Source organism: Centroberyx gerrardi, chromosome 5 (assembly GCF_048128805.1).
Source record: "Centroberyx gerrardi isolate f3 chromosome 5, fCenGer3.hap1.cur.20231027, whole genome shotgun sequence".
NCBI classification, from domain to species: domain Eukaryota; kingdom Metazoa; phylum Chordata; class Actinopteri; order Beryciformes; family Berycidae; genus Centroberyx; species Centroberyx gerrardi.
The window spans coordinates 29,589,442-29,616,647 of record NC_136001.1 but is presented as its reverse complement, the minus strand read 5'-3'; the positions used below and the strand labels follow the sequence as shown (position 1 = coordinate 29,616,647).

The 27,206-nt window shown below is 45.6% G+C and overlaps 1 protein-coding gene across 1 annotated transcript; it reads left to right on the top strand.

The window, feature by feature from the left end:
• The first annotated feature begins 313 nt into the window (after positions 1 to 313).
• On the top strand, positions 314 to 26,068 carry shq1 (SHQ1, H/ACA ribonucleoprotein assembly factor). The gene is made up of 12 exons (XM_071919959.2): positions 314 to 382; positions 1,414 to 1,580; positions 1,883 to 1,947; positions 4,373 to 4,501; positions 4,622 to 4,776; positions 4,934 to 5,046; positions 5,134 to 5,231; positions 9,533 to 9,690; positions 10,293 to 10,346; positions 12,194 to 12,317; positions 17,053 to 17,173; positions 25,097 to 26,068. Exons 2-12 carry the CDS (start codon positions 1,438 to 1,440, stop codon positions 25,797 to 25,799), a joined length of 1,863 nt encoding a protein of 620 aa, XP_071776060.2. The 5' UTR covers positions 314 to 382; positions 1,414 to 1,437; the 3' UTR covers positions 25,800 to 26,068.
• The last annotated feature ends 1,138 nt before the right edge of the window (positions 26,069 to 27,206 follow it).

Below are 27,206 nucleotides of genomic sequence, written 5' to 3'. Positions count from 1 at the left end.
TCTATTTCCTGCATGTCCATCCTACTTAGTACTTACTAACCTATCTAGCTGTATGTTGTTCCAATGCACTGCTGCACTCTCATCAACAACAGTCTTCTATGACTTTTCTCCATTTTTATGTATTTCTGTATATCATCCTAATCAATGCAGTGATATGTTATTTACTGTTATATTGACAAACACCTGTAATTTGCACATTTACATTGTTCATAAAACAAATATTGTACCTGCCTGGTGAACAAAAAGTGAATACTGACAGTCAAGACCATTTTTACGGCCCGTGTATACTCTACACTACGGTAAACATGGACGCTACATCAAAGTGCTGCCAGTGAAGCTTGTTGCGACAGCTTACTCTTCTTCTGTTAAGAATATAATACCGGTAACTACATTTTATATGTTTCGTTTCAGTGACTGCCACTGAAGTGGCTTAACGTTAGACAATTCATTTCCATCGCATGTTTTGTAGTTCACGTCCTGTTAGGTTGTGAAACCTGCCAGCTAGCAATGCTAACATGCTGTGTTAGCCACAACACACGAATGACTCAATGGGTGTTAGCTTAGCTTACAGGCAAGTAGCAAGCTAATACTGAACTTCGTTCAAAAATCTGCTAATTTAATGTGGCCTTGCTTATCGACAAACGCACACACCTCATAGAACATCACTTAAGAGCTTTTATAAGTCGTTAGGGTCTACTCTTCGATTCGGAATATATAATACAACAAATAACTGTTATTTCAACAAACTTTCAACCTTTAGAAGTTGTTCACCTGCTATTCCCATAAGTTTCTTCCACGATATAACTTCATGTTGCACCACGGAGGGCGGTAGTGAACATCGTAACGTTACACCAATTCTAAAAGTTTAAATTTGATTAAAGTAAGTGCTGGTTGGTGGATCAGGTTTATGCCGACGTTACCAGTGGACCTTCACGATCTGTGAAAGGTTTTAACTCATATTGTACGAGGTATATAGTTTGTCGATAAGGCCACATTTCCAGATTTCCAATTGGAGTTTGACATAACGGTCTGTCCATTAAAGAGAGAACGGCACGTACCAGGGCTAGTTGCAAGCTAATGTTGTAAAGCTAAAGTTTAGACATCAACGGAAATTTCAAGCATTTGAGGGAAACATATGTAACTTATTACATTTTGCAATTGGTATTTATATTTGTCATTGCATGTAAACAGTAAAAAGCTTTGTTTACACTTTTCACTGTCAATGTGGCACATGTGGGCTGCTGCTGTTGGAAACACGTGATCTCCTACCACAACACAACATGTAATCAAGTCAACCACAAGGTGGCATGCTGTAGTCAGCTGCGCTGTGATTCATTTAGAGAGCGTGGCAGTCCTGTAGTACAGTACAGTACAGGGTAACTGGAGTATTTTTGTCTTTTATCGATTTTGCAGATCGGTGTTAAGTTGGTGTTCATCATGATTACTCCAGCATTTGACCTGAGCCAAGATCCTGAGTATCTGATAGTAGGTATCCGTGTGCCCTACACCAGAACATCCGAGTTTGACCTCTACATTGATGGGACTGATTTCAAGTTCTATGCTAAACCCTACTTCCTTAGGTGAGTTTACCAATACGCAGATGTAACTATGAACCTATGTAGAAACCTAGCTTGGATGTAAGAGGAACTGGGTGAAAGCAGATATGTCATGGGGTTATCAGGTGGGCACCCTCCCATCTCAGATGGTTTGTTGAATTTGACCCACAACACTTCCTACGCTTACACCTTGTTGACATTACACCCGGTTACTTCCAACCTTGCTATTGGCCTCCACAACAATAGTCAATGGTGCTTTTGCCATCTTTGCAATTGGTCATGTATATTGTTGCAGTCTGTACTTATGATTATCATTATTGTTGCAGATTAACCCTCCCTGGAAGGATAGTGGAGGATGGGAGGGAAAAGGCCATATTTGACATCGATAAAGGTAGGCTACATGATTCCATAGTATGAAGACACATACTATGGGGTTAATCCTGAGCAGCGCAACTTTTGGCACTAGGTTTTATGGTGGCATTTCTATGACAAAACTCATGAGAATAAGTGATAACTTCTTGAACTTCCCCAGTGAGGACTGCCCACACAAGGAAACGGCATCTCTGCACAAATGAACTTTGCTCGGTCCTCCAGGTTGTGTGCACGCTCAAAGTTGGATTTCTGCTGCAATATTGCTCACAAAGACGAAGCTCCTTCTTGCGTACTAGCTGTCCTCGTGCGCAAGTTCTCATGTATTCAAGAACAAGTTTTGTCATGGAAATGCCACCACAGTTTTGACATTGGGTGTGCATGTGTGTGAAAACATGCAGCTAACTTTGCAACTGTTTTATGAGGTAAGGTCTTTATTCAAATTTTAGTTTAGGCAACAACAATGCTTATTAACGTATATTTGGGTGAAAATATACAATGTAAACACATATACGTTCTTTTGTGGGAAAAAGGTCTATAGCAGAGCTGTGACATCCAGCTGGTCAAAAACACCATGTAAAGAAATGTCTGATAATAATACGTCCATGGAAATGTCTTGTCCTGATTGAATAAAAATAGCTGTGCTCGCTTTACATGATGCTGCTGGCCTTCCACACTATCAACACAGTGAGACATGGGTCTAGTAGCAGTCAGTGATTGATCCCTGGGGTGTCTTTAGTTCGTACTTCAGTCAATCAACCAGACAGCCTAAATGAACCTACTGACCATGTTATTTCATTCCATTTAAAGGGCCATTGGAACCATCTGTAATGTCATAATGATTACAGCCTGCAGGCTTGCTGCAATATATCTGATTCAGAGTGACATATGACCTTTTGTTAATGTCTTTTAATAGCCACAGATTGGTCTGCCAACACTTTAATGTTATTTTCCTAAGTATATATTGGGTTTTTCAGCTTTAAATCAATAACATGAATATGCATGTTCCCACTTGTGCCCATCTCCCAGCAGCCCCCCCTCCCTCACATTTGCCTCACATAAAAACTAATGACTGTAGGGTTATTAATTTAAAGGGAACCAGTGTAGGGTTTTCTTTAAATATATCACTATCAAATGAAACGCGATAACGACTATTGGCGTGATGTTCTCGAGTGTCTGTCCGCTGCGCTCTATCACCATGACCTGTCTTTGACTTTCCATTTCAAGTGATCAGTTCTAATGAAGTTGTCTTTATGGAGACATCTGCCTTATGGACTCTGACACCTCACTGCCTCTCTGTCAGCCTGGCCCCGGTTAACACACTGTGTCTAAATAAGCCTGTAACATCTGCTAATAAAGCTCTCCAAATGAGTGTCCTTGTTTAGACTTATAATTAGCTATCATTAAGATCCCTCTTTTGGGCTCTCCAGTCTCGTTAGAGGCCCGCAACCTAAGCAATTAGCCTGCTTCCATCGTAAAGCACTTTTAAGCTTTAACACCCGGAATGCATTGAAATTTTTATGAGGTCTTTGGGAGACTATGGGATTGTGTTTGTGGCGTGACAGAATCATTCAAATTCCACTATACTTTTTAATAGCAGTTTATAAAGCAACTCCTTAAAGGATTCCTCCGGTGTTGGTGAAAGTTAGCTTCATTTTGCAGATCGACCTCTCTCCCTTCCGAAATTGCTGTGGATGTTTACAAGCCATTATCACACAATTAGCTAAAATGAGACTGGTGTAAGTGCCATTGAATCCCACTCATGATATCGCTCGTCATTTTCTCTTCAGAGATGTGTGGTAACGCAATCCATGGAGGAGATTTATGGATCGAAGAAAAGCATAAAGTTCTGCTTTTTCAAATCAATGCGCACGCTCACTTTCACCTGAGAAGTTGGGTTTGTTTACATTGGAAGTCTCGCCTTACACAACACTTACCTCACCAATCTGTAACGTCCCACATGGTCAGTCTGGAAAATGAGGCTAACTTTCATCAACACTGAAGAAATCCTTTGATTTCAAAAGTATTGCACATAGAGGTAGTCTGATGGATTTGCTACGGTTTGGTGTAAAAAGATATTCATTATAAATATGAGATCTGTCAGCGATTCTTCTTTTTTTGAAGTTTTAAAATAGAACGTCTTTGATCAATTAACCACTAAGCGGTATGTTGACATCTGATGACTAAAATCTTCACACATACTGTGACACATCGGTGTAAGATCCTCATCTCTTAATCAAATATCAGTTTAAAGAAAGCATTTGGTGATTTCTTTCACTGATACAGCCCTACAACTCATGAAGGAGAACACACAAGAATTATTTTGGTGAATAAAAAAAATCTATTGTATATTAAATAATGGGTGTTGGATTTGTCTTGACTAATATTGTCAAACAGCAAAATGGCTGATCTGTAATGGTTAAAAAAAAATCCCTTTTTTGGTTTAGGGCTCTTCACTCTTCGGGTCCCTAAGGAGACTACTGGAGAGCACTTCGAAGGCCTTCAAATGCTGACTAGTCTCCTTGCCCCAAAAGGCTCCCGATCAGCGAAGCCATTGGTAGAAGACATTAGCATGGGTAAGCTGAATTGATTACATGTGAACTTGGTTAACTCTACATCGAGTAAATGGATGATAAAGATAGCATGGAACGATTCTGTATTGGCTTGTAATCAGCCATAACTGCTTTACATTTCAGAAGCGTGTGTAGGAGATGATGAAGAGGAGGACGAAGAAGAATTTGACTGGCAGGTTGAGCAGGAGGTGTACACGGAGAGCTCTGAAGAAGAGCTGGGATCCCTGCAGAAATATGGCTTTGGCAATCAGAGGTCTGGAGTGTTTGCCAGGCTACAGGTAAGCTTCTTCCCTCATCACTGAAACGCTTATGTCCTCTGTGTACTTGATTAGAAAGAGTAGCTGAACATTTTAAATCATACACACTGTTACAGTATGATTGATCAAGTTTAGATGAAACATTAGACGGTCTTACATGCTGGAAACATCCTGACAGGAGGAGCTGACTGATGTGATTGACATCAAGAACCCAGAAGGCACCACAGCAGCAGAGAGGCGGCAGGCTCGGCTAGAAGCAGAGACATCCACCTTCTGTCATGACCATTACCTGTAAGTTTATCAAAAACTTCTGACAACCCTCAACATGACATTTAATCGTGCTGTCTGTGTCTCGCTGACATCCACCTGTCGTTGCAGTGCTGATTTGTTTGAGGATGAAGAGACACAGCGGCTGCTGAAGTTCAGTCCGTGGTGGGCGGAGCTGAGTCCCTCTTCAGAACAGGAGGGAGAGGCTGGTGAGTTTTCTTCCCTTCACAATCCTTAAACATGTGATCTATAGCAGAGGTCATAAGGCTTTCAGGGATGTAAATTTACCCAAACTCAGTTTGCCCCCTTTACATTTGTGGAAAGGAGTTCACACATGTTTGCAAGCTTAAATCTTTATGATCTAAACTGATATATTGTAATTTATAGAATCAATCTAATCCTGGGTGCTTTAAAGAAAATATAACATTAATTCATATTGTTGTAAGTTATTTATCAGTTGGTATTATCCAATTTGATTGATTGAAAGTACTAATTGAAGTTCATAGTTTACCAACCTTTATTTTTACTATTACTTTACTGGGCTCAATGGTAGAAATTTAATCTAAATCAGAATAGAATTTTGCTAATTTGTTCCTGTAGTGGGATATATACCAGAAATGCATATAAATAAATCATTTGGGTATTTTGAGCCATTAAAAATAACCAATAAAGTAGTGACTGAAGGCTACCAGAAGGTGGCGTGTAGTTGCAAAAATTGAGAGAGGAATCAGACACTGGTTGCATGTTGATGTTATTTGATCAAATAAAAATACTCCCAGTGGCTGTTGACATTGTGTAGGATGTAGGATGTACAGTGAATTGAAATGAACAAAGTTACAAATGGAAACCTCATGTTGTTTGCCAGGATTTATGTCTGTCAAGTATTAACTCTGTATTGTGATACTCTATTAATCCCCAAAGGACACATTTGTCCTCATCAGGGAGGTCAGAGGTCAGGGTCAGCTACAAAACAGTGACCCTGGAACTGGTAGGGATTCAGTGTCTTGCTCAAGGACACTACGAGGGATTGAACTTGGACCTTTCTTTTGAAGGAAGGTGTCCTGAATCACTACGCCTCCCTGCTGCCCTTTTGACCAAAGTAATAAAGCACATAGAATGTGCCAATACCCAAGGGGCAATATTTCTATCTGCATCCATTTCCAGTCTCCTCTTTTCCTTCAAATTCAGAAAGTCCTCTTTGCAATCAGTTCCCACCCATCTAAAATCAATGGCTCATTTACTTTGGTGTGATGTGCAGCTTGTTGGCTGGAGCCTCCCAGCTTCAGTTCCCCTTTCAGCCTCTCATATAGGAATGATAGTAGCTTATGGAGCCTCAGCACTGCGAGAGACAATTCAATTGTGCCATCCAGCTCTCCTAACAGCCTGCTAATTCCAGCACTTCCACTGCTTCAGCAGGCACATTGCTCATAGCCACAGCTTATGTTAGTGCATGGGTGTTGTACGCTCTGAAGAGGATTTAGATTAAACAGATAGCATTATCGCAGGAGGGTGTGCTGCTCGTAGCGTCAGGAGAAGCCTGTTTCTGCCAGCGCAAGGGCCCCATCGTTGACAAGCAGCCATCAGTCAGCGATGCATAGGCCATTAGCTGCAGGCTGAGTCTAGCCTCTGAAGAACATTAAGGTTCCCTGTAGCCCTGCCGACTCGCCTCCCCTCATTTTGCATTCTAAGACCCAGTCGGGAGCCCCAGTCGGGAGCCCAGGCGTGGATAAATGGGCCAAATTAAACTTAATGGCTTGATTGACAGGTCGAATAGCATTAGCCTCCGCCGAGTACGAAGAATGGTGTTGGTCAGGAGATTTAAGCAGCTTGCCGTCAAATCTTGATAGCGCACTCATGATTTTAACTGTTTGTCGTATATTAAGCGGAGGTTACAATTCCTCCACTTGGGTTTTTCGATCTTTTTCCCCCCCTTCACCTCTGCTAAGTCTGATATATATGTCAACTGACAGATGGATGTGGACACAAGTGCTAATGAAGTAGAAACTGGCCCCTTTGTGCTCTCCCAGTGTCAGGGCTAGCACACTGACAGGCCACAGCTGTCCACTGGAGGCCTGTATTCACACACTGGTCCAGGCTAAATGGACCTGACAGCTCAGTCTCTCTCTCTCTCTACCTGCAGCACTTTGTTATGGCTGAGCTTAGACGCCACTTGCAATCTATGACCTTTGACCAAATTAGATAGGCTCATGTTGTTTTAGGCTACTACCACGCTACCCAAGGCTACAGTTTGAGCTTCAGTTTGTTGTTACAATGTCTTTAAGAGCCCTACTTGATATGAACACAGTTTGTGTACACACAAATCAATCATCTCTCCCATCCAAGGTCATATTTTGACTCCTTGGGTATGTGAAGTTCTGGGAGCGTTTTCCAACCCTCGGCAGGATTTTGAGCAAGCATATTTACTCCATGCCATCAGGCCATCTGGACCTGTAGAGAGCAGCGAAGAGCCAGACCGCCTTTCCAACTGGAGGAATTAGGTCAAAAATTAATCTCCAATCATATGAAGCCCTCATACCCTGCCTGGTAATGCCCGCTAGAATTGATTGGCCTCACAGTAGAGATGACTGAAAGTGGTGGAAGATGAGGTGGTAAATCTATTACGTCTGCCTGCTCACCTCACCGGTAGGGCTGCAGAATTAATTGAAAATATATCAGCATATTGACGGCTGCAGTTTCCAACTTGCAAAAGGAGGCTATGTTTCTATTTAGATTTTATGATGATTTTATAAAAAATGAAATTACGTAGAAAAAGCTGTGTCCACGTTTATCATGAATATCAATATTCAATTGCAAAATCACAATTTGATGTCTATTTCGTGCAGCCCTACTCACAGGCGGACAAAATTGCTTACTATATCATTATTTCATCTTTTCGTTTGGTTGATCCCATTCAAAACGTCTCTCTTCAGACAGGAGATTAAACAGACTGTAGCTGCTGAAATCGGCAATATTGTTTTTGTTTGAATGACAATGCGCAGAAACTCGCAGCCAGTCATTTTTAGAACATTGTCAGAAACACTGCATTGTATCAACTTTTGTATTTGTGCGGATATAGATATGTCTTTGTGCTTGCATTTTTGTCCCTCCACTACATGTGTGTGTTTACGTGTGTGTGAGCTGGAGTGCCTGCATATGTGGATGCATGTGCACCTAGGTACATACATCTGTGTGCTTGCATTTTTGTGTGTGTGTTTGAGGAAGAGTGCATGCAGATGTGGGTGTACATGCATCTAGATTTTTTTGCTTGTGTGTCTTCTGCTTGTGTCTGTGTGTGTGTGTACATCTGTACACTTGTATTTTAATCCCTCCACTCCTTGTGTGTATGTTTGCATTTGTGTGTGTGTGTGTGTTTGAAGAAGAGTGTATGCAGATGTGGACGCACGTGCATCTGGGTCTTTGTGTCTGTGTGTGTTCTGCCTGGCTGTGCTCTGCTGCTGCAGCTGCACTGGCGAGGGACTCAGGTAGCGTCTGCAGGGAGCTAAAGCCTGACGTAATGCAGCAGGAATCTCCTTCCCAGCAGAGTCAAGTTCCCACTGCAGCCAGAAGGATCATTTTGAAGCGTGCGTGCGTGTGTGTGTGTGTGTGTGTGTACGTGCACGTGCCGCGTGCTTCAGCCACACACACCAGCGCCTCTTGCACATCAGGGGCTCAGTGCAGGGACTCTCTGCTCCTCATGCAGAGAGAAGAATTGCTTTCAGCTGTTTCATAAGCTGCTGGAGAAAAAAAAACTGTTGAGTTACAGCATGTTCCTGCAGACATTCAGCACGGTTTTCAACACTGAAGGATGCAGATAGCTTAAATGGGATTGAAGTCTGTTTGTGTCGCCCCATTAGGCTTGCCGTAGATCCCCATTAAGCAGATGTCTCTTTCAGAAGGCAACAGTTTGTGAATTTGTAGAGAGCGAAATGGCTGTGATTGGGGAGGTGGTGGCCTAGAGCAGGGTTTCTCAAACGTTTTCATGTGATGAACCCCCGCATAGACACACATTAGTTCCACGGCCCCCAAGATTTTATCCCAGGGACTCTTATGGGAAGATTTTTGTTGTTGATTTAGCATTGAAATTGTACCACTGTCTACAGTGTTGTTGTGAGATGATAGTGGCGAGAGTGAAACCTATGATTTAGAATAGTTGTCATTCTTACATGCTCTCTAATTGGAATAATTTCTAGTTAATGAAATTATATCATATTACACTTATCCTCATTTTGCTGGGGGACCCCTGGAACCTCCTCAAGGACCCCTGGGTGTCCCCTGGACCCCACTTTGAGGACCACTGGCCTAGAGTTTAGAGAGTAGTTTAGTAGAAGACTATGGTTGTACTGGGCAGCTCCCAGATGTGAATATGCAAAGCAGCGTTACTGGAAAAGAGAGTGGTGCTCAATTGACTTTCCCTGGATAAATAAAGCTTAAAAACAGACACAGCGTACAAGTGTGACGACTTGAAATGAAACACCTGGATCCTTACTGTAAACTCCATGTTCCTGTGCAGCCGTGTCATTCACCGATGACGAGAAGGAGCAGCTGAGAAAATTCACCAACCGCTCCTACCTGTTGGACAAGACGTCCCGCCACCACATCTGGCTCAGCCTGGTGGACATCCTGCTGGCTTACACCTATGAAGTGCGCGCTACAGAGGGAGAGCACAACGTGAGTGTGTGTGTGTGTGTGTGTATATGTGAAGAGACAACTCCTCCTGAGCAGCACTTAGCCTTGGGTGACAAAGCCCTCCATCCTCAAATCCTTTAGACCCCCTTCCATTTCATTCACAGCCTTAAGAGATTACCAGCAGATCCAAGAGCTCAGTCCAGGCCTCTTAGTGTCACTCCTCTGAGGTAGCTATAGAAAGGCAAGGTGAGCGAGGCCGGTTTCATTGTTACAGACAGATCGTAGGATGTGCGAATGAAGCAAAATAAATACTGGAAATACTTGATGCAGCAGAATGTTGAATCGAAGTCCAGCTAAGAAAACAAAGACACTTTTTCATAGACATTTCATATGTGAACACTTAAGTTACCATCTGGGATGTAATGACCTGGAGAAAGTCCAGACCAATTCCCATACTTTCCCTCAGATTGTTCTTGGGCCTTTTTTTTTATTATAGGCATGGGAGAGTCTGATAGTGATAAAAAGCAGGATCCTTTCCGTGCCTTTGTCTAAGCAGGATTGAATGTAACTCCATGCAGTGTTTCATACCTGCATTGTCTGTTAACAGTGTTGACAGTGATGAGCGCTCACCCTCTTCCCTGCAGGTGGAGTCACCATGGACCATCAGAAAACTCAGCGGGACTCTCTGCTGGCTAGAGGTAAGACAAACGGAGCCTATTATTATGCAAAGCAATAAGAACAGCAGTGAATAATTGACACTAACATACTTGGGTGTGTCTTTAAACTGCCATCCATGTGGATATGACTAAAAAAGCCATAACAGCATAGTTCAGCTCTTCTTTTAATATCCTCCTGCTATTCTCAGCCTTCCGGGTCGTTATTGATCCCAGCATGTCTGATCCTGGCTCAAGTCCATTTTCTGCAGCAGCTGTTGCTGTTTGGTTCAGCCTTCTGTTTGGGTGGGTGGGTTGCACATATTATCGCTACTGCAGAGTGATCGGATCCTCTCAGGTGAATGTGAGCGTGTGTGTGTGTGCGTTTGTCTGTATGGCTTTTGCACGTGCATGTATGTGGTTGCGCAAATGTTGTGCAAATGGGTTGCATCAGTGTGTGAAAGCGCATAAGAGACTTGGGCTGATTTGCCGGGCAACTCCATCACAGAGATTTGTGCTGAAATAAACATTGTGCTGGACTAAGCTTAATCCATGTTAGTGAGTCTGGCCTGTAATGTGTAATGTAGGGATTTGACAGTTGGTAGACTCTGCATATTACCGGAGTCCTGTATAACAGCACAGACAGGTGTTCCCAGCTGAAAGAGTAAATGATGGGTTGTGTGATGGCCCGTCTGCTCACAAACTGCCACTAGCCAATCAGTTGTGTGTGTGTGTGTGTGTGTGTGTGTGTGTGTGTGTGTGTGTGTGCGTGAATGGCATTAGAACCAGGAGTGTCTGAGGGATGTGTGTGAGCAGCTCGTCTTACACCTCAGGAAGCGGCAGCCCCTAATCCCCTCATTTGGACCATTAGTCTTGACAATGAGGCTGCTTGGAGGGGGTTGGTTTCTGAGACCTTGACCGCAGTGTGAGAGGTAGCAGTTTGCCTACAATGGTGATAATGGAGGAGGTGCAAATGACAGTCCCCACCTGTCTAGAAGCCCTTCACCGCTCAGTCAGTCAGTCAGCAGAGCTGTCGGCTCCCATTGACAGGCCACCTCGCTCAATCTCCCGCTCCCCGGCTTCCCCTCCTCCTCCTCCCCCTCCTCCTCCCTACATCTTCCACCCTAAAATATATTCCTCTCTGTCTTTGACTGCCTGTCTGTCTGTGTGTCACTGCTGATATCAGCTCTCCTACCTCATTCCACTCTCCCTTTGTGCTATCTCTCCCTTTTTATGCTCTCACTGTCTATCTCTCTTGCCTTGCTGCTCATGCCCAGCTTTCTCCTTTTCGTTAGCGCCTTATCCCACCCCCACACCCCTCTCCCCCCCCTTCCTCCATCTGCTGCATGTTTACTCGTCCTCAGTCGACTGCGCTGGTGTGACTGAGTTCCCCCCTGCAGCAGCAGACCTTATTTACACTCCTGCTAAACAAGCCCAAGGGAGCGCATGATCCCCGATGACATGCACCCGCGAGCTCACAACACATTCTTAACAAGCCACAAAGAAAAGAAGAAAGAAACGGGGATAAGATCTCTGTTTCTCTCTCCAGGCTCTTTGTCCAGCAGTGCAGAGAAAATCCTAGAGTTAACGCGGTGATTAAAGAGCAGTAGCAATTAACAGGCCTGGGCTGCCTAGGTGTTTAAGAGTTTCAAGCCCTATTTTGCCAGCTCTATAAATGAGGAGTTGTTAGGAGTAATTAGCGCACCAATGACTGCAATTCACACCAGTGGGAGCAGGCCTCCTACTTCAGAGAAAAAGAGGGCGAGGAACTGCAGGTTTCGGGCTGAACCAAAGCTCTTTTGTCAATTGTAACCTCTTATCTCTTGTCTCTCTATCAGAAGAAACAGGAAGTGGTTTTGTGGTTGATGAGTGTCTTGTTCTCCGTCCTACAGACGTACAGCTCCTTGCAGGAGGTCCTGGTGTCATTTGGACGGAGGGTCTTGTGTTACCCACTCTTCAGACACTTTGCCCTGGTCTCCGCTGCTGTTCGTGACACCGCTTTGATTTTCCAGTCAGGTAAGCCCCCCCGACCACCACACCCACACACACATAAAGGCATGTAACCAGAGTGACCTTTTACCCCTACAGGCTGGTAATGACCCCTAGCAGCCTGCCACACGTTGACAAGTCAATGGTCTCTTTCTGGGCTTTGTGGGTCAGAGCTAATACTGGCAGCCTCGGTCAAATCAAATAATAAACCTCTTAGTGTGGATTAATTTTCCTCCACTGTGGGCACATGATCATCGCTAATTAGTGATAATTGATTTGGTCCACCCTGTGGTTTCTTCAGAGCAATGTTTTTAAGGTTTTGCAGTTTGCAGTCAGATAAAGTCTGTTGTCTGTCTGTAAGCAGTGGGATGCAGCTTGTATTTTTTCTTTTTTCTTTTTTTAAGTGGATGCTGTGGAGGCTGATGAAAAGACAGCCTGACAGTCAGCGTGCACTCCTAGTGTATTCTGTCCAGCAGAAACAGCTTGCTGGACAGATACACAGCCTGAAAATCAGGCAGTGTATTTTCTTCGCCAAAAACACTGTTGGGAGAGAGGGCTTCTCGTGGATACTGTGGTGTGTGTATGTGTGTGTGAAAGTAATATTCCTCCTGCTAAGCGAGAGAGTGGCCTGGCTCACACCCCTCAGGGAGTGGAGTGTGGATTAGTTGAGAACGGACTGTTGACTTTGATATCTCAAAGCCCGAAGTAATCTTTAAATCAAAAGCCCCCGCGGATAGATGAAACCCAGCAGTGTAAACACAGTCAGGATGTGTGAGGGCTAAGATTATCCAGCTTGTGATGATTTTAACGCTCGTAAATGACAGCAAATTAAAGGCCTTTTAAGCTCCAGATTAGCATTTCCACGCCTCATTAAGTAGGAAGATGAGTTGATCAGGAGAGCCAGGGAAACAGCAGTTCGAGTCACTCTGTGAGGAGAGCCTCCCTCGCTCTGCCCCTCACAACTTCCCTTCATTCTCTTACAGCAAACACTCTTCACCTGCCATAATGAGCTTTTTCAAGTTCACCCCGAGCCTGGAAATTGGTCCAAAGCCTCCTGACAGCTGATATAACCTCATACCCTTGCCCTGCGCTGTCCAAGGCCAGCCAGCTGACGATGACAAGCAGACAACAGCGAGAGGCTTTGTTTATTTGTTTGAATTTATTGAGGGGAAAAACTGCATAGTTTTTTTTTTATTTGCTCATGTCTGCAATTTCTTTATTATTTGCAAGAATTAGGGAAGTATGAGTAATAGGGCTTTCCCCTAATGAACTGTAACGCTACAGTAATTCGGTCTGGCGTGTGTCTGAGGGTGCGTTTCCTCCCAGCATTACTGTGCACACTAATTAATTTGTCAGGATAAGGCGAATGGAAATGCATGCTTCAATTTGAGGCACTTCATTTAAGCGGCCGTGAAAGCAAACATTCATAGGTATTAGGAAAACAAACCCATTAATGGCGGCGCATAGGTTAAGGCCTTGGAGGAAATGTTATCCGGGGGTAAATATTTGAACAGCCCTCTGGCAGCATGGCTAGTATTCTCAAGGAGCTCTTCCAGCTGCCTGCTAAGTGGCTTTAACCAACGGGCCGTTGGGCAGGTAGAGAGCAGAGCGGAGGCCCCGCGGGGCCCGGAGGCGGAAAGTGCTGAGGAGGACCTGGGGGTCGTGCTGCCGGCATGATCTGGAAGATTAGCCGAGACGAGACGAGAAACCCTTTGTCACGGCCGTTAGCCACCGCAGCAGGTCCCTCCACAGCACATTTCTGATGTCATTCATTCAGGTTCACCAGTTCACACTGGTCATGGAATTTCTGGAATATCACGGAATTTTATGTGATAAATTCTCTGGGGAAGTCAGCGAATATCAGGGAATTTTGCAAATTACACGGGTCACTTTAGAGGAATACACCAGAATACATTTTCCAACTTGTTTCACACAGTCATTGCATTAGTTGGTGGTTTTCACGTTAGCCAGCCCAACTGTAGCCAGAAATCAGACTGTTAACCCTTTTAAAAAAAATAACAAACCAGGAAGGAATGCAACATTCAGGTCATGTAAACGCTCTGACACTGTTGTGGAAAGTCATGGAAAAGTCATGGAATTTTACATCAGGGCCACGGTGGGAACCCTGTTCGGGGTATGTAGGCTTGGATTTTCTGCCAAGAATGCTAAAACTTTACTGATGAACTTCAGTGTTTTATTGGACTAGATGCAATGGGCTGAGAGGCAGCGAGAGAGAGAGGCAGAGACAGAGATAGAGTGGGAGAGGTTGTGTGGCAGAGCTACAATTGAGAGAAAGAGCATGAGAGTATCTGCCAAAATATTGAATGCTACAATATGTGTTTAACTAGACTGTGATGCCAGTGGGCAATGCCCCTGTGGCTGCTTTGTCTCTCCTTACCCTGGCACATCAGATCAGGCTCTGAGTGGCTGTCCGTGCCTGTCCAGTCCCTCCAGCACATCATCATCAGTGACAAAATCGGACAAATGTAGAAGTCTTCCCGCTGCTCTCTCCTGATTTCTCAGCAGGAGATGAAAAAGAAAGCTGTCTCTCCCTTGCTCCCAGAATGCGATGGAGTGATTTTTCCTAATCCTGAATAAAGTGGTTTGTCTGAAACTTCAATATGTCGTATTCACTGTGCTGGCTGTGCAGTTTTTTTTTTGCAATTTGTTCATCTTTCTCTACTGAACACAACAGCCATTGTCTTTGGTGATATGCCACCTCACACCTACTATTCACATCTATGCACGCGTGTCCATGCAGCTGTTATGGAGGAATGGCTGTTCTATTCTTGAACTATGCCCTTTTTTCTCGCTCATGGACAAAATTGCCTAATTCACACATCTTGTACACTTGTGCACAAAGAGAAACAACATTGGACAGTTGAAGAGAGCAACCTGTCTCCTGTTTTTTCTCTGACGAACGACTTGGCAGTAAAGTCTGAATCTCGCCCGTAAAAGAGAAGTCAAACCTCGGAGCAAGATGCAGCGAACACTGGCTTTTTGCCTCTCATGATCGGGATCCTGGAGTCGGGGGGCCGAGGCTGCCTGTTCCCTCCAAACGATCCCATACTTAAATGGGAACCAAATGTTTGTCTAAGGTTTTCCTCAGTGCGAGTGCGCTGTTTGTTTTGATAGGGCTGGAATGTCTCTGGCCTCTGCCAGCCAGTTCTGCTGAGGTGGAGAGGAGCATTTTCTCTTGCCCTCAGTGCATTGTTGGCTACATCATAAGGCTATTTATATGCCTCATTCGAGAGCGAAGTGTTATGGCACTTTGGCTAGTTTTATACTTACGGTAAAAGTCATTCATCAGAATAACAAGTACAGATTGTGTGTAGTCCTGCGGTGCATTTGTGGTTTTGTAAGCTGCAGTTAGCTAGATAAAAATGATTTCAAAACACATTGTAAAACTGCCAGTACCAGCCATAATTCATATCAGACAGGGTTGTGCAGCATGACCAAAAAGTACTACCTTTTGGTAGATGTGTATTTCCAATAATATACATACGAAATACAATGGAGATTTTTACGTAGATCTTGACATGAGTAGTCAAGGATAAAGTAGACGGAACAGTTGTTGAACAGTTTTGTGAAATTTGGCAGCTAAGGTGTCAGATTCATAGTTAAGATTAAAAGATAACACCAGTGTAATTTTATTTTTTCATAGCGCCATTAATGCCTATGAAATGTCTAAACCCACCGATGTATTTGCCTCAGTCAGAAGCAACTACTGTCTGTTCTGCTCCAGGTTTGCCCGACCTCCTGGAAGCAACAGGCTCCCATTGTTTCCAAAAATACATAAAAAACAGCTTGCAGAGACATACTGCTGCCTTGACTAACATAATCCATCATTTTAAACAACACCTATATTACAGTTTTTCCTAACATGACTTTATCACGCAGCTTATTATCACGTTAATGGAGACTATTTTCACTTTGACCATTACTGCGCAGTGCGGACGGTTACTGCTGATGGCAGTGAAGGAGAACAGACAGTAGTTGCTTCTGACTGTGGTGAATACAATGGTTGGTTTAGACTCTTAGGCATTAATGGCGACAGGAAAAAATAAAGTTACACCGGTATTATCGTTTTATATTTTTACGAGAGAAACTCATTTTATTAAGTAGATACTGGTCAATAAAGAACAGACATGATTTGTAGAAAATCGTTTTCTCTGTGCTGTGAAGACTGCACTGTAAGAAAAAACTACAGTTCATTCCCTTCAACAACGGCTCATAATAGTTTTCTTGCTGGGGTGAATTTACAACTAGTCTACAAGATTTGTAAAGTCTTTGTGTTTGTCCAATTACTGGGAAAATGGATGCAGTTTGAGCATATAATGACCCTTCCTCTACAATAGCTGAATGGACAGACTTGAATAGATGTGAGTGGTAGGTGTCAAGTGGAACATTTTCAAAAACACAAGGCAAACACCTTTTTGACAAAAAGTTGAGCGGAGCCGCCATTAAAACGGCACATCGAACTGCCAAAAATAGTTCGCTCTTTTGGCTCTTTTTTCCCCCCAGATGAACTTCTTCTTTTAACTATGAACTCTCCTTAAATGGTGTGGATCAAATTACTCTGCAGCTCGCTGGGATGTTTTTTTCTGATCCCGTACCTTGGCTTTTATGTATGGAACAATGGCTGCTAGTCCTTAGAAGCGTGCCGTGTCTGCCAGCGACTGGAGTGCATTGTCATCCTTAATACTGAGTGCGAATAACACTGTTTTTCCGTTTGTCTGCCGCGGTGTGTTTCTGTGCCCAGGGAAAGCCTGTGTCCTCAGATGCCTGCTCGATATTCACAAAGTCTTCAGAGGGAACGACCCGGCCTACATACTCAACGACCTGTACATCACAGACTACTGCATCTGGATCCAGAGGGTCAAGTAAGTTCACATCTAATTATTCTCTCTCTCACACTCTCTCTCTCTCTCTCTCTCTCTCTCTCTCTCTCTCTCTCTCTCTCTCTCTCTCTCTCTCTCTCTCTCTCTCTCTCTCTCTCTCTCTCTCTCTCCTCTCCCTCTCCCTCTCTCTCTCACACACACTCTCTGTCACTTTCTCTCTCTCTCTCTCTGTCTCTCACACACACACTCTGTCACTCTCTCTCTCTCTCTCTCTCACACACTCTGTCACTCTCTCACACACTCTCTGTCACTCTCTCTCACACACTCTCTATCTCTCTCTCTCTCTCTCTCACACACACTCTGTCACTCTCTCTCTCACACACTCTCTGTCACTCTCTCTCTCACACACTCTCTCTCTCACGCTCTCTCTCACTTTCTCTCTCTCTCTCTCTCTCTCTCTCTCACACACACTCTCTGTCACTCTCTCACACACACACTGTCACTCTCTCTCTCTCACACACACACATTCATAGACCGAGAGATAGGCTATAGACACACACACACACACACACACACTCTCTGTCACTCTCTCTCTCTCTCTCTCTCTCTCTCTCTCTCTCTCTCTCTCTCTCTCTCTCTCACACACTCTCTGTCACTCTCTCTCTCACACACTCTCTGTCACTCTCTCTCTCTCTCACACGCTCTCTCACACACACATTCATAGACCGAGAGATGGGCTATAGACACACACACACACACACACACACACACCTCTCAGAGACCTTCATCCTCAGAGAATTACCTTCAGAGCCAAGGGAAGTGCCTCTCAGCCCCCATGATGCATCATTTCTCTGGAGGAGAGGATTAGACGAGTCATTTGTCACAGCAGGGCCAATTGAATGACCAAGCCAGTGAGAGATGCAATCTCTCTTGTATCCATTATCCTGTGTCAAAAGCACATTCAAAGAGTCTTAGGTGAACCTGCCTCACTCAAGGCTCAGCAGATTCACTCTGTATGAAATTTTCAGTGCGCATTTGTGCGTGCGCTGGTGCGTCTCACGTCTTATGTGGGCGTAACCGTCCACTGGCATTTCAAGCTGAACTTGCAAAATGTGCACAGTTCCTTCCCAAATGATATAGGATCCGCGGCTCTCTCCTCCCACTAGTACATATTTTACAATTACTTACACATTTCAAATGTGAGCCTGCGAGCACATTACTCAGTAATGAGCTCTGTTTTACTCTTGGCCAGGGTTCAGCCAAGTGGTGTGCTCGTCTGGAAAAAGCCCAGTTGAAAAATGTGTGCCTGATGTTGTAGGCTCAGCGCCCAGATGCAGACACGATAAAAGGTCTGTAGGGATTTAGTGCTTTTTCCCCCCTCACATTCTCATTTCACCATTTTTTCCAGCAAAACTCTGAAATCTACTGTAACAAAAATGCTACGGATGGCCAGTTCTTAATAGATGGTAAAAAAATCAATGGCTGAGATCAGGGTTGGCAAGTTGTCTGTGTGTTCACGACAGTACACAAAGAACAGAGAGAAGACGTGCTAGTACTTCGACAGGCTCTTTGTCCTCCTCCGTAAGCACAAAGAGCTGCCGAAGCTCTGTCAGCCCACTGAAAAACTCAATCAGTCTCACCCCAGCTCCAGTCAAGGAGATGAAACGGCAGAGGGGCACCGGAGGTTGAGAGCCTCCCCGTCCGCCGTGCACACCCTCCCCTCCCCTCCCCGCTCCCCCTCTCTTCTCCACTCCTCTCTCTCCTCCGCTGTACATTGGAACTAAATGTCAGCTTGACCTAACGTGCCGACTCCTGCTGCAACCCGCATCGATCATTAGATGGATTAGCCTGCGCTCTCGTTGCATTGACCTGTGATTGAATTGTTACATTTCCCTTTTCTGTTTTGTTTTTTTTCCCCCGGTCGATAAACAAAGCAAAGTCCAGTTTTTTTTTTCTTCTTCTATTGCAACACCTCCAGCCTCTTGGGAGAGCAGCTGAGCACGCATTACATTGTGTTGTTTCAGTATGGATCTTCTTCCCGCTATAACGCTCATAGGAAATTCCATACATTCTCTGCTTGTGTGTTTCCGGAAGTGTCTCGCCATGTTTTGGAGTGCAATAGCGAAAGGTAGCTCTCCAGTCAAAATGCAGAGCAGCGCAGGAGAGCTAGGCCCCGAGCTTTGGAGCGGTTTGCGGTTTGCATAGACAAAGCGCTGCTATCATACATGTGGTTTGTTGTGGCAGCCCTTTTGTGCGTCTGACAGGTTTGATGACAGATTGTGTAGGCATTGTTTTCCTCAGTGCGAGATATTCCCCCGTGCGGGATTTGTCATCCCCGCTAAGTGAGTCGTCTCCGGGAGCCGGGCGGTAAGATGAGATGTAATCTATACCCCCGCCGCAATCCTGTATCTTGTCAGTCCCCGTAGCCGACGAGGCAGACGCGATCAGTCGCACATGATGGACACGGCGATTAATGGATGTTTGCCGGCTGGGGGGGCTTGATTTATTTCGTCTCCTCTCTGTCCCACATGCATTTCTACTCCTAAAGTTCCTCTGACTGCTGAGACATCGGTCTCAAATTTACAACCTCGTAAAGACTTCAGTGTGATTTAGACCGCAGGGCAGGCCCTCTCCACTACTGGCACACATAGCCGGAGGAGAACGTCAGCCCCGGCGCACCGAAATCAAGAGCGCGATCTCGAATCAAATTGCTCTTCACATCGTCTCAATGACATGGAACATTTTCTTGTTTACTACGGTGGTCAGCGTTCCAAAATTCAACACACGCTTCCTTTGTGGAAATTGTATCAACTTCGCCCTCCCACACCCATCCAGTTCCCAATTATCTCCGAATTGTTAGCAGAGAGAACATTGTTCCAAATGGAGCAGCAGCCTCTCCAGTCCATTAGTTTCACTGTGTGCTTTTGAAGGTCCTTGGATGCCAAAGCCCCCGCAGAGTTGCTGGACTGGAAAGAAAAAGCTAGTTTCCTCAGTTTCTCTCTCTGTCTCTTCTCTCTCTCCCGGTCTCTCTCTCCCTTTTCTGCCTTTATCAAAAGGCTTGGAGAGAGGCCAATGTAGATTCACGGCAGCCAGCATAGACAAAGTCTATAAGACTGGTGTTGTGTTACTGTACTTCAGTTAAATCAGTAGGGCTGGAACTTCCTTTTTCAGTGGTGGTTCACTCCTCCTTCCATTTACCCCCCCCCACCATTAGTCTGCCTCACGATCATTAATTGGGTCAATTAGATTCCAGAGCAAAAAAACCATGGCAACATACGAGCGATATGCTCCGGGGTTAGTATGAGAGGAGGGAAGTAAGGTGAGATTCATACTTCCCAGTGAAGTCATTAGTTGAAAGAAAAAAAAAGTGGTTTGCTTTTTTCTCTTTTCTTTGTGGAGTGAATTTGTGACTTGTTGTGTACAACATGTGTGAATTGGACAATCACACATTGCTCCAGTCACTGGGAAATAGACAACAAATGGTTCACAGATAGCCTGGACCTCCCTTCATAACAGCTGAATGGACAGGCTCAAATAATTGTGAATGATAGGTGCGAAGTGAGCAGTCGCCAAAAACAATGGGTGTTGTTTTCACCGGAGAAAGAAGTACAAGTTTGACAAAAAAAAATTAGTGTGCAGCACCACATGAAAACAACAAAGCAAACTGCAAAGCAAAAAAGAAGCTGTGGACATTCTTTTCCCCCCCTAGACGAACCCCTTCTTTTTGGAGTATGAATTGGCCCTCAGGGTTTCTACATACTCTCTCTACCTCCCACCTCTCATTCATCCTTTGTATCGCGTGCATGACAATGGCCACCGGGGAGAGTTGTCCGCGGCTCAGACAGCAGCTCCCCCACGGGGGAAAAGCATCTGGCGCTCCAACAACTGGGAACCTCTGAGGGCCACGGGGTCAAACAGGGGGTCAGCGTGTCAGTTAAGCCCCGTGGTCAGACGCCTTGAAACGTACTTGTATGTTGTCACTTTGTGTTAACACCCATCCCCCCCACGCCTGGCTGGTCAATTCACCTCATTTCACCTCTCTGTGCTTGCCTAGATTTTTTCCAGCAGCTATACAGCGTGGTCGGTGTTCACAACTCACTCTGCTCAGTGGGTTTCCCCCGCAGAATTAAAATTGGATTTTACAGGCTATTTCTGTGGTGTGATGCACCCCGTGTGGAAGAAAATGGAGAACCGCTAAGTAACCACGCTTGGCAGCTTTCTGGGGCTCTCCCTCCACGACGCAGCTGATGTGACACACAGATGCCGGTCGGGAAGGACTTCCCTGGACCTGCAGACAGCATCGCGCATCTGTCAAGCATGTGTCCTGGAGGCTTTGATATAGATAGTGGAGCTGCTCTATCTGATGTGAGCCTCAGCGCAGAGAAGGAGATCCTAGAGGCCCCCGCTGGGCAGAACAAAGACACAAGTGTCTCCCAGCTACCAGGGATAAAGTAGTACAGATTTCCTCTCTGCGGGAGGCCTCCCCAGCTTTTTGTCAGAATACACACACTCATCTTACAGACTTACACACTGTCTTTGCATAATTTCTTTTATCCCTGTTTGGAGTGGGTGATTACAGTTCTGGATTTTAACTGGATTTTATCTGTCTTTGCTTCAGCCTGGAGGCCCGATTTGGAAGTTTTTTTTTACAAGACTCCTTATAAACTTAGGATTTTTCATGAGAGATATCAACAGTTGCATATGATGCGGGGAGACTGAAGAACTTTTTCACAGCTGTAAGGAGTTTCACGTCTGAAGGATCTTATATACCAACAGAGAAGAGAAGGGTGAGTGAAAGCAGGAGGAGAGTGTAGTGTAGATCACCATCATTAGAGCTTGATTTGGACCTGAAAATTAGAGCCTGGCCCAACCAGAATCTGAAAAATGTCTTTCGAAATCCAAGCCTGAGGGCTGTAGCTTCTTGGAGCGCAAACCAAAGCCTGAAATTGCCAAGAAATTTTGAATGATCCATTTTTCAACACTTCTTTAAAACCCAAGTGATTAAGCGAGAAATACAACTGAACCTTGTCTGGTTGGGGTATAAATTTCAAGATTTATCCCACCTCCTTTCCCTGTAATGCTCCACCAACCCCACAAAAGCCATAAAATGTCACTCGCAAAAATAAATAAAACATGTAGTGTTATAAGCATGTAAACCTTATATCAGTGTTTCTACAGTAAAGTGACTCCAGTTTCGACGGCTCTAAGTCTGGGCTCGAACAATGGATTGTTCAATGAATACATCTGTGTTTCTCATTTCTGGAACCGGAGTGGCATCCACTGCGTCCGACCGTTGCAGTATTCAGTCACACTGACGGATCACATCTCCCAGTGTTGGCTTTTATCCCCTTCAGCCAGTGAATGATGCATTTGCGAGCTACACTGAGGAAATCTGGTACTCATATTACACAGATTTATACATCTGAAGACAAGCTTTATCTGAGATGTTTTGAAGAGCAAAGACACGCTGAATGAGTTGCTCTTTCATTGAACACGAGCCTGATGAAAGAAATGTCAGATTGTAATTTACCTCGGCTCCTTCGCAGACACAGACACCACACACACAACACTCACACACACACATACACACGCTCCCCCTGTTCTCATCTGAGGACTTTGGCAGATGGAGGCGCCTTTGTCTCGCCAGAAGTTTTCCAACCTTGAAAAAGCCGCCCCTCCTCAGTTTAATGAAGGCAAGCCACAACAGCGGTGTAGTAATGACTGGATTGTGTACAACATTATCCCTCCCCCCTCCTGGACGGAGCCTTTGTATTCACCGCAGGCCTAGCTTCTCCCACCACAGAGCAAGGGAGGGGAGAGAAAACAAGCGCGCCTCTCCAATGCTAACTCAATAATGACTTCCCACGGGGGAAAGAGAATACGGGGCTGTCTTTGAAGTGGCTGTGCTGCAGGAGGCTCTTCTGCCCCGGCCTCGCTACAGGAAGCTTTCACATGGGTTTTTATCGAGCCTGGGACCTAAGCAGGCTCCACACAGGCTGCACACACTCATCGTCATCATGAGTGGAGGCTGCATTAATGTCCGCGTATCCTTTAGTCATTGTTTGAGATTGCGCCATGCCTAGCCATTCCTTACTCATTTGTTAGAGCAGTTGTTCCTACAGGGGTTTTGAGCACTCAGTGGGGTCCCAGTTCATGCTTTGCTTCGTCACCCACCGCCGCCGCACCTCCTCCTTTCCCATCTCTCAGCGTATATATCGAGGAGAATGCGCTTCCTTTTCATACAGCGCTATAAGATCTGTTTACACAATCCCTCCTGAGGTCTTAAATGAATACACAGCCCCTTCCATGCCGACTCCATAAACGCTTTCCTCACCGGAGTAGGGAGCTCATTAGGGCTGCGCAGTAATGAGGAGCCATCTTGGTGCTCAGCGGTGGGTTAATTGGGCCAGGGAGGGCGACAGGAGCCGGGTGTGAGGAGGTGGATGGCAGCGGAGGAGTCCCCCCCCCTCCCCCGACCACCACCACCCCTCCCGCAGCTCACACACTTTATCCCTCCCTGAATGGACATGGTCTGAATCGCGGTGACCCACAGAGGTCAGCTCGTAATCACCATGGCAATGGGGGCGGCACGCTCGCCTTAACCGCACTGGGGGACGAATAGCAACCACTTAAGTTTTTGGCAGCATGGCGGGCATTCCCAGCGTGAATAATGTGCAGGCGGGGGCCTCCCAGCAATCCGATGGCTTTACATAAATGGGGCCTTGTAGGAGGACATTCATCAGCAGTAAAACGCCTTCCCTCTTGGAGGAGTCTGTTGTCCCTTCTGTCCTTACGCATCTATAAAACCGACGCTACGGGATGGGAACATTGTTTAATGTACTGCTTTATGAGTGCATTCTCTTAATCTTAATCTTAATCTTTGGAGTAGGGAGACATTTAGCTGCCGGGCATTAGCTTTGAGGCATTCCCTATCCAGGCTTTTATTGACTGTACTGCAGTCAGGCATTGTGCACAACTGCAGTCTGCCTGGCCATTCAAGGTTGCTTCTGCTTCTCATCTGCAGGATTTATTCTTGCAATGTGCTTCTGCTCGTTCTATTTTTTCCCCACTGCAGTCTGATTGTTGGGTGAAGCTGACAAGCAAAATATCGAAAGCACTGTATCATCCTAAGCTTGCCTAGCTGTTTTAAATTCACCTCGGACTATATGGATCCCTGCGTCTCCCTGGTACGCGTTATCTGCAGAATGCCAAGAAACGCTCATTAAAAGAGATTCCATTAGATTTGTCGGCCACTCAGGAGGCCTCTCGATACCCTTAAATTACAGCACAACGGTGTTCTTTAAAATAATAAAACCACTTCTTGTACGGGTGTGAAAGGTTCCTCTGTTCGCTTCCATCCCCCCCAAGCTTAGTCTTACTGATTTCCAACCAGCGCTTCCTGTCCACGTCCTCCAGCCACACTGTGTTTGCACTATCGGGTTAGCCTCTGTGTATGTGGATGTGAATGTGTGTTTGCATGTGTGGAGGGAGGGAGGGGGAGGGCAGCATCTCTCTGTCATCCTTCTCAGTCTCTTATCACCTCTCGCAGGGAGAGCAGCAGTGGGGGAGGAGAAGAGCAGAGCCCATGTATCAGCAGCGCTCATCTCCCTACATTATTAAACATCCATATTTCCATATTTCATTGAGCCCCCCCGCGCCTCGGCGAATCGCAGTCTACTTAGCATTCAGATGAGAATGGGATTTGGGTAATGGGTATTAGATTTGTAGATGGTTATCCCGTGGCTATGTCTTTAGTACGCAGTGTAGTCGGTCAGTCAGCTGTAGTGTCTGATGAAGTTGTAGTCAGATGTCTTTTCTTTTTTTCCCTCTTGGCTTAGCCATACACCAGTTCCAATGGAGAGAGTGAAACATCGCTGTTTTACTTGCCTGACTTGTCCCCCCTCTGTCTTCATTACACTCTCTTCTCCATCTTCTCATCTACCCTTCTCTTTCCCCTCCTTACAGGTCCAGGAAGGTGACAGCCTTGGCAGGTCCCTTACAGAAAACCTCCCTGCGGAAAAAAGACTTGGAGCTGGAGCTGGAGGAGCTGGAGGAGGCGGCCGCGATGGTGGAGGAGGAGGAAGGAGAGCGGGGAGCTTCCAGCAGCGCTCCGACGTCCCACGGCGACAGCAGCAGCAGCAGCAGCAGCAGCAGCAGCGATGACAGCAGCAGCAGCAGCAGCAGCAGCAGCGACTCGTCTGACGAGAGCGAGGAGTCCGGGGCTGAAGGGCAAGGCTGCGCTCGCTCCACCGAGGGAGGAGGTGGAGGGAGAGGAGGAGAGACGTTTAAGGCCAACCCTCTCCTCCAGCCCCAGCCCCAGCCCGCCTCCCCCGTCCCCCAGGAGCCCCCGGACGCTCTCACACCGGCGGAGAGGAAACCCGACGCCCTCCCCTCAGCCTCAGCCTCAGCCGGCTCCAGTCAGCTGATCCAGGAGCTGGGGGAGCGGGTGGTGGAGGAGCTGTGGATCTCTCAGCCCCAGCCTCAAGACAGACATTCCAGCTACAAAGCAGAGAGAGACTGTTCCCAGTCCGCCACTGCCGCAGCAAAGACTGGAGCGATATCAGAGAGTAGCAGCACTGGGACCTTCCTAGAGCTAAGTCCTCGCAGAAACCCTCTGCGCATTGTCCCAACACACGAGGATCTCGATGAGGATGACTTTATCGGCTAACAAAATGTGTCAGCTGTGGAACTTCAAAGACACCTGATGCTTAGTGATGTAACAAGGGCATGAATGGAAGTGATTCCTGTTTATGCAATTCAGAAAATATATTCAACTATATATTTTTTTTATCATGTAATTTCTATTTTTGTCATTTCTGTATTGTTGCTGTTAGTTCAGTTTAATGTGTAATGATCAAGATATTTGTATTACTTTATCCTACTCCAAGGGACTTTTTTTTGTCATATTATTTTGTACATAACTGATGAATTTGCTAAGCGTCATTAAAATTCCTATTACATATTTATGTGGTTGTTTTCATCAGCGTGCTTAAGCTTTTAGTGGCTCTCATTTGCTCAGAAGAAAAAAGAAGAGTTGGTGATGATAGTAGTACAAACCCCAGCGGAAAAGCCCAGCATGTCTTCTGTCTGGCCTCATGTGTTATCTGGCTCTCTTGCTAATGCTGCTCTACATCCAAGCTGTCAACTTACTGTACAACCGCATTTACAAAAGTTAAACATAGTCTCAAGATACTGACTTTGCTTTTTGTATGAATTATTGCTGCTTTTTTTAATGAGTTTAAAAACTGGAGGAGAGACATGCAAGAACGATCGCGGGTTCGATTCAAACCCACAACGCACATGGTATGTGCCTTAGGCCAGTGAGCCACCGTGCTGCCCCATCAATATACTGACTTCTGTGCTAATACTGGTGAACTTCAGACTTCTCTACCAAGTGGATACCTTTCCATAGACCTTCACCCATATTCACAAGCATAGTCTCACTATCCACTTTAGGCTCAGATGAGCAATACTGAAAACTCGTTCCAGGAAGCCCACAAACATTTGTCATTGTTCACTGTAGTATATCACTCTGCCACAGTGCCTGGCAGAAGCACTTTGAGAGAGCTATTCTTTTCCTAAGAAATAGTAGGCAAAGCTCTAACCCCTCACTAAAGCCCCGGCATTGATTGAAGTGGAGAAGACTCTGTCTGCACTAAACAGGGCCGCGGAGCACGCGAGAGTGATTGATTCATCTGGCATGAATGGAGGAGCGCCGTCGACACAGCTCAATATCATCGGCTGCGTCTAGCAGGCGAGAGAAAACAAACAAGGAAGCACATGTCAGGCAGATAGATGAGGGCTGCGAGCGAAGCTGCGGCGCGGGAGCTGTTTGTTTGAGAGATAAGAGCACCCCGGGGCCCGAGGCAGCCATGAGATAGAGGAACAGAGGGCCAGTAGAGAGCCAGCAGAGACTAACTGCCACTCTGGCCAGCTCAGACAAGCTCTGTCCTGGAGACACTCGCACAATAGCAGCCTTACTGCACTCGCAATATCCACATCTTTGCATTGAAAAGTGCCTTTGCTATAAAATCTATTCCCAGCTCTGTGTCCTGTGAGTGGACCCTGGGATGAT